Source organism: Physeter macrocephalus, chromosome 5, assembly GCF_002837175.3.
Source record: "Physeter macrocephalus isolate SW-GA chromosome 5, ASM283717v5, whole genome shotgun sequence".
NCBI lineage: Eukaryota > Metazoa > Chordata > Mammalia > Artiodactyla > Physeteridae > Physeter > Physeter macrocephalus.
In genome coordinates, this window is record NC_041218.1 from 6,114,552 (window position 1) to 6,120,966 (window position 6,415).

At 56.8% G+C, this 6,415-nt stretch overlaps 1 protein-coding gene across 1 annotated transcript in view; it reads right to left on the reverse strand.

Annotated features, from left to right (window-relative positions):
* Positions 1–251, reverse strand: part of AGAP3 (ArfGAP with GTPase domain, ankyrin repeat and PH domain 3) — a 33,919-nt gene extending 33,668 nt beyond the window's left edge. Inside the window, exon 1 of the mRNA XM_055084699.1 lies at positions 11–251. Within this exon, the coding sequence (XP_054940674.1) occupies positions 11–160 (150 nt within the window). The 5' untranslated portion in view covers positions 161–251. The remainder of the gene's footprint in view (positions 1–10) is intronic.
* Between the last annotated feature and the right edge of the window lie 6,164 nt (positions 252–6,415).

Consider the following 6,415-nt stretch of genomic DNA (forward strand, 5'->3'; position numbering starts at 1 on the left):
GCGGCCGCGCCGGCTGCTCGCCCACGGCGCACAGGGCGGTGGCGGCGCGGCCGGCCGGGGCGCCGTGCAGGCCCAGCGAGTCGCAGACGCTGAGGGCGCGGCGGCAGGCGGCGGGCCGCTCCGGGCTGCGGCTGTCCCCTGGCGGCCGGCCCCGCTCCATGCTCAGGGCCCGCGGGCGAGGGCCAGGCCCATGGTGAGGGGCGCGGGGCTGGGCCCGGGCCGGGGCCGCGGCCGAGGCGCACGGACCTCCGGCCTCTGGGCACCTGGTGTCGGCCGACCGAGTCCCTCAACGCCTCCACCTCGCAGCCGGCAAGCCCAGACCTGGAGAGGCCGGGAGCCAGCCCAGCACCGAGAGAGACGTGGCAAGCCTGGCCTGGAACACCCAGGAACGGCGGCTGCAGGGGAGCCAGCCTGCTGGGGCAGCCCCCGAGCCCTGAGAAAACAGGAAATTCCAGCCCTGGGCTCCTCCTCGGTTGGGGCAGGCAGGTGAGGAGCTGTCATTAAGAGCAGGCCAAATAAGTAACAGTCCTCGGCACACCACACACTGAGCTCGGTTTTGGAGAAAAGCAGGCCATTTGCTCTTTCTCCAGGTTAGAACCAGAAGGTGACCCAGCCGGGTGGGAGTCAGTAAAAGCCTAAATTATGAGTCAGGAGTTATGCCGACTTCGGGCCTCAGTCTCCTTATCCGCAAAGTGGGGAGAGCCTCCTCGAGGCAATCCTGTCTTAGGCTGGGAGACTCGCAAATCCGAGCTGCTGGATGTTTTAGTCAGCTGTTCTGTTAACGACCGAGGCTGTCTTCTTCCCTGGAGATTATAAAATCATCTGTACTAGGTTAAGTGTTGTCCTGCCCAAGGGCAGCAGAAAATCGAAAGATAACCTCTGGACCTGGACCATTACATTTCTGGACGAATGACTCACTTCTGAGCCCCTGAAGTCTCCAGCCTCCACCCGCTGGCTGGTTCTCACCTCCTGTCCAGAGGCTGTGCAGAGGTGAAGCTTCAGACTGCAGTACTGGTTGGAGCCCGAGGCTCACTCGGAGCACGGATGCCCTGTGAATTTCACGTGTGTGGGCTGCAGCAGACACATTAAACGCAGGGATCACTTCAGGACGGGGGCAGGCGGCAGGTAGTGGCCGTGCTGTGCTCTCCACTGTAGTTTAAACATCAGTCCTCTCCAAGGCGCTGGAGATGAGCCAGTTTACCATAATCCACAAGGACCCCAAGCAGATCAGGAGAAACCAGTTTAAGCAGTGGCAAGGATGAGGGGGCTTGCATTTCCTTTAAAGACGTAACAATACTCCCAGGTTTCCTCCACCCCCAGTCCAACCCAACTCCCCATGTTCCTGTCCTTCTCAGCTTTAGAATTCCACGGTCCTGGTCAGAAGCAAAGTACAAGATAAAAGTGGCACATTCCTGAGGGGACTGGGGTGGGGGAATGCCTGAGAAAGGTAGGGCCTCTCCATCCTAGGTGCTCCTGGGGAACCCAGAGCTGGAAACTCCCAAGTCCTGGGCTGGATCTCCCAGGCCTGGAGAGGCCCCGGGGCTGATTTCGTGTTTTCCTGGGACTAGTTATTAACAACAATGAGGATGGCTTCCTCCTCTCCGGGATGCACACCCCCACATAATAGTCGGTCCTGCAGAAGAGCCTTTCCCAGGCTCCTTCAGGCGTGGAGACAGGAATGCAACCCAGGAATCCTGACTCACGTTCCCAAGTTTAAGTCTCTTACACTGCACTTCCCTATCTTCGTATCTGTCTCTGTCTCTGTCCTCTCTCACACACCTAGGGGATTACCCCTCCCCCAGAGAAGAAGGCTGCTCATTCCAACCCTCCCCCAAGCCAATGAAAACGCAAGCACAGGACAGCAGCTACCAGAGACAAGTGGGGACTGAGGGGGGACAGGGGATGGGCTGCTTCAGAACCCAACTGGCTAGCCTCAGGGGGCGAGGAGCAGGCTGGGATAGGAGAGTAAGAGGCCCCCAGTTAACACACACACACACACACACACACACACACACACACCACACACACACACACACACGGGCTCCAGGACATGCAGCAGTGCCCAGTCCAGGAGGTGAACGAACATGCTACATTCTCAGAGGACACACCAGCTCCTGACTCCCCGGTACCTGCAGAATCGGTCCAGGTGAAATGCTCCGACTGGGTCAATCCCAAACCTGGGACAGCTTCCTCTTCCTCATGGGGCTGTCTCCTTCCTAGTCCTGCTTCCCAGGAACCTTTCCTGACTCTGGGAAACTAGACAGAGAAGGGCACCTGCCTGCACATAAATGTCCCAGGACAACAGCCAGTCAAAGACCCCAGAAAGGAGATCGGTGCAGGCACATACCTCTCTCCTTGTTGGTGTCACACACACACCCGCCCGGGTCAGGGACAAGGTCTCTGTGTTCCATCTGCAAGATTCTACTCCAGAGACATGTGACAAACAGCTTACTACTCAACACAGCCCAAAGGAAACTAGGACAATCCTAAAAAGCATCAGGCTGGGGCCATGTAAACCGTACAGAAATCCCATAAAACTAGCCCTCGTGTCAGTTCTCTGACTCTTAAGGTCATCAGAAACACCAGGCTGAACCTGTTGCGTAGGGGTGAGACCCCACAGAAGCTTCTGGGGGAATTAAAGACGCACTCTCTCGCAATGCCTGCAGCGTGCATCGTGGGTGAGGATGGACACGCTTCCCTGGAGGCTGAGCGTGCAGAGGCTGAGCACTGAGCAACCCCTTCTGTTCTGAGCACAGGCAAATCAGAAGGAGAAGGGCCGACTCTAGAGCTGGCTGAGCTGGACTGGCTGCTCGGACCTGAGAGGAGGGTGCCTGCGTGTGCAGCTGTGGCCTGGGGTGGCAGGGGTGCACTGCTGAACCCAGGGTGTCTAGGGAGAAAGAGAAAGACCCCTGCATAAAAAAGGCATGAGCTTGGACTTCCCTGGTGGCGCAGTGGTTAGGAATCCGCCTGCCAGTGCAGGGGACATGGGTTCAAGCCCTGGTCTGGGAAGATCCCACATGCTGCAGAGCAGCTAAGCCCGTGCACCACAACGACTGAGCCTGTGCTCTAGAGCCCGTGAGCCACAACTACTGAGCCCGTGTGCCACAACTACTGACGCCCGCACGCCTAGAGCCCGTGCTCCACAACAAGAGAAGCCACCACAATGAGAAGCCCGCACACCACAACGAAGAGTATCCCCTGCTCGCCGCAACTAGAGAAAGCCCACGCGCAGCAACGAAGACCCAACGCAGCCCCAAATAAATAAATTAAAAAAAAAAAAAAAGGCATGAGCTGTGAGGCACTGCACAGAAGTGGGGCACTGGTGGGGGGAAAAGGAAGGGCGGCCTCTGGCCCAGGAATCCCACAGAACCTTGTACCTAGCCTCCCTCAAATATCTGCTGGGTGATCCATTGATATGTGTCGAGGCGTGCCCAGCTGAGGCCACGCAGCAGCCGCAGAGAGCCTGTGGAGGTCCTTCTCAGAGCCCAGGAGGGGCTGGCTTTCTGCTGAAAGCCAAAGGCTGCGGCTTCCTCCCGCGGCCAGAGTGGTCCCAAGAGCCACAGGGCCCTCCGACGCCGGTCGGGATCTTCTTGCCCACAAGGTGGCAGCAACACATCTTCCTGCAGCCAGGTGGCCTCCGCTGTGCGGCGAGGAAGGCGGTAAGGACGCCAGCAGTGGCCGGGTGGTGAGTGGCCACACGGGTTGGCCAAGCCCTTCGACCACTGAGCTGAGGGGGGCGACTGAGTGTCACACCCGGAGGATCGCAAGGCCCGCAGGTCTCTAGCAAGCTCTGTCCTCTCTGCAGGTCACCGGGTTGGGGATTAGGGAGTCCACGGAGACCCTGGGCTGCCCCCGCCCAACGACCCGCCACTCACACGGGCGGCCTGCAGGACTGGCCTCCTTACAAGTTTCAGGAGTTGTCCACAGCTGTCACGATATTCATCTAACACTCACCCCTCTCGGATATTTTTCTGGAGTGTTTAATGCTCCCCCGCTAGAACTCGGCAGGGCACGCAGGTGGTGTGCAATGGTTCTGTGAACGAACGAGTGAATGAATGAATGAACGTACATCTCTGCTGAGCATGAACTGTGCGCCCCAGCTTTTGTTCCCCCTTGTGGGGAGGGAGGCAGGCTTTTGAGAGACGGTCCCTGGCTGGCACAGTCTGTTGAAATAAATCACAGCCAAGATCAGACCACAAGTGGAGAGGTATAGGGGTGCGTTGGCAAAACACGTGCTCTGGAGTCGAGAGAACTGGGTTCAAATTCAGCCTCTGGCACCTATTAGCTGTGTGCCCGTCAAGTCACCTGAACCTCACTGGGTCTCGGGGCTTAGTCTGTAAACTGGGGATAATCCCACCTTTCCAGCTGCAGTTGCTATGAAGACCAGTGGCGTGATTGTGGAGGGCACAGGACAGTGCCTGGCACGCAGCAGGTGATCTATGAAAGCAGCCATTACTACTGGGCAGGAGAGAGTCACACTGGACACAGGAACGACTTAGAGCAGCACCAGCTTTCTTCAAGTCGGAAAGCTAGCTGGACACCTCAGCAGTTCCACAGCAGCTCAGACCTGTGGATCACCAGGTCCTCCGTCTCTGCTTCTCCAAGAGAGCGCAGAGGCGGACCTCAGAGATCCCCGAGGCCCTCTTGGGTCACGTCTTTCTCTGAAAATCTGATGAAAGCGGTTATGGGCTGAACCGTGTTCCCCCCAAATTCATATTTTGGAGTCCTAACCCCCAGTACCTTAGAATGTGACCTTATTTGGAAACAGGGTGTTTGCAGATGTAATTAGCTAACATGAGGTCACCCTGGAGGAGAGGGGGCCCTACTCCCATATGACTGGTGTCCTTATAAAAAGGGGAAACTTGGACACAGAGAGTCACGCACAGAGGGAAGACGGTGTGGAGAGACGTGGGGAGGAGACGGCCATCTACAAGCCAAGGAGAGATGCCCAGAACAGATCCTCCGTACTGCTTTAAGAGGGACATAAAAAACACACAAAAGCTATAGATTCAAGGGGGCGGGCTCCTGGGGCCCGGCAGGTATGACTGCACAGAGAGGAGCCCCTTCCTGGACCCTCCCAGGGCTGCTCAGAGGAGCTGGGAATTCGGCCCCATCTCCCAAGTTCAGGCGTCAGAGGGCTCCCCTCCCCCCATGGAAAGCTGAGCGGATCACCACCCCCTGTGGGGCAGTCAACCCAGCCCGGAAATGGCCCTTCCAGTGCCAAACTAGCTACTCCACAGCAATTTCTTCGTTTTGTCTTCCTACCCACAAAGTCTGGGCGAGGCACCAACCCTCTGTACGCCCCCAACCCCCGGCCTCCTAACCTCATCCTAAAACCCGGAGGCAGACCCAGACAGACAAGACACAGCTCCCTGCTCGGACCAAGAAGCACCCACGGCTGAGGACCACACCTTACGCCGAGAAAAGCCTGCTGCCTTTCAGCAGCTCTCCCCGAAGGAGAAGGAAACAGGGTGTGCACCCCAAATCCCTCATAATCCTCCAACGACCCTGAAGGTGGTGTGAGCCTCACTGCTGTGGGTGGAGGGAACTCTGGACTCAGAAGGTAAAACTGCACGCTCCCTAGAGGCACTTTGCCTTTTCATCTCAATTTTGACGTGTCCTGCATTTCATGTCTTAAAAAAAAATTTTTAATATAAATTTATTTATTTATTTTTGGCTGTGTTGGGTCTTCGTTGCTGCGCGCGGGCTCTCTCTAGTTGCGGCGAGCGGGGGCTACTCTTCGTTGCGGTGCACGGGCTTCTCACTGCGGTGGCTTCTCTTGTTGTGGAGCACGGGCTCTAGGTGCGCGGGCTTCAGTAGTTGTGGCACGTGGGCTCAGGAGTTGTAGCTCACGAGCTCTAGAGCGCAGGCTCAGTAGCTGTGGCACACGGGCTTAGTTGCTCCGCGGCATGTGGGATCTTCCCGGACCAGGGCTCGAATCCATGTCCCCTGCATTGGCAGGCGGATTCTTGACCACTGCGCCACCAGGGAAGCCCTCATCCGTCTTTAAAGGTTGTTCTCTTCCTTCAAAACTGAGCAACGGTCCAGCCGAATCCCATGAGCTAAAAATCTGCCTCTTCCAGTCCAACGGCTTTGAAAATGCCTTCAGTCTGTGGATCTTCATTCCATATCAGCAGTATCAACAGGCTAATGAAAGTTTGCTTTCATCTTTTTTACAGAAGTAAAATATTTTAATAAAGGGAAGACGCAACACAGTATTCAAATAATTGCACCGTTTTTGCTCTAAGACGGAGGAACTATGCCCTCATCTGGGAACTCCAGTACAGATGCACAAGTTCTGGGTCTCAGGGAAAGGGGGACTGAGGGTCGGTGTACACTATTAAGAATAAAGACAGGGCTTCCCTGGTGGCGCAGTGGTTGGGAGTCCGCCTGCCGATGCAGGGGACACGGGTTC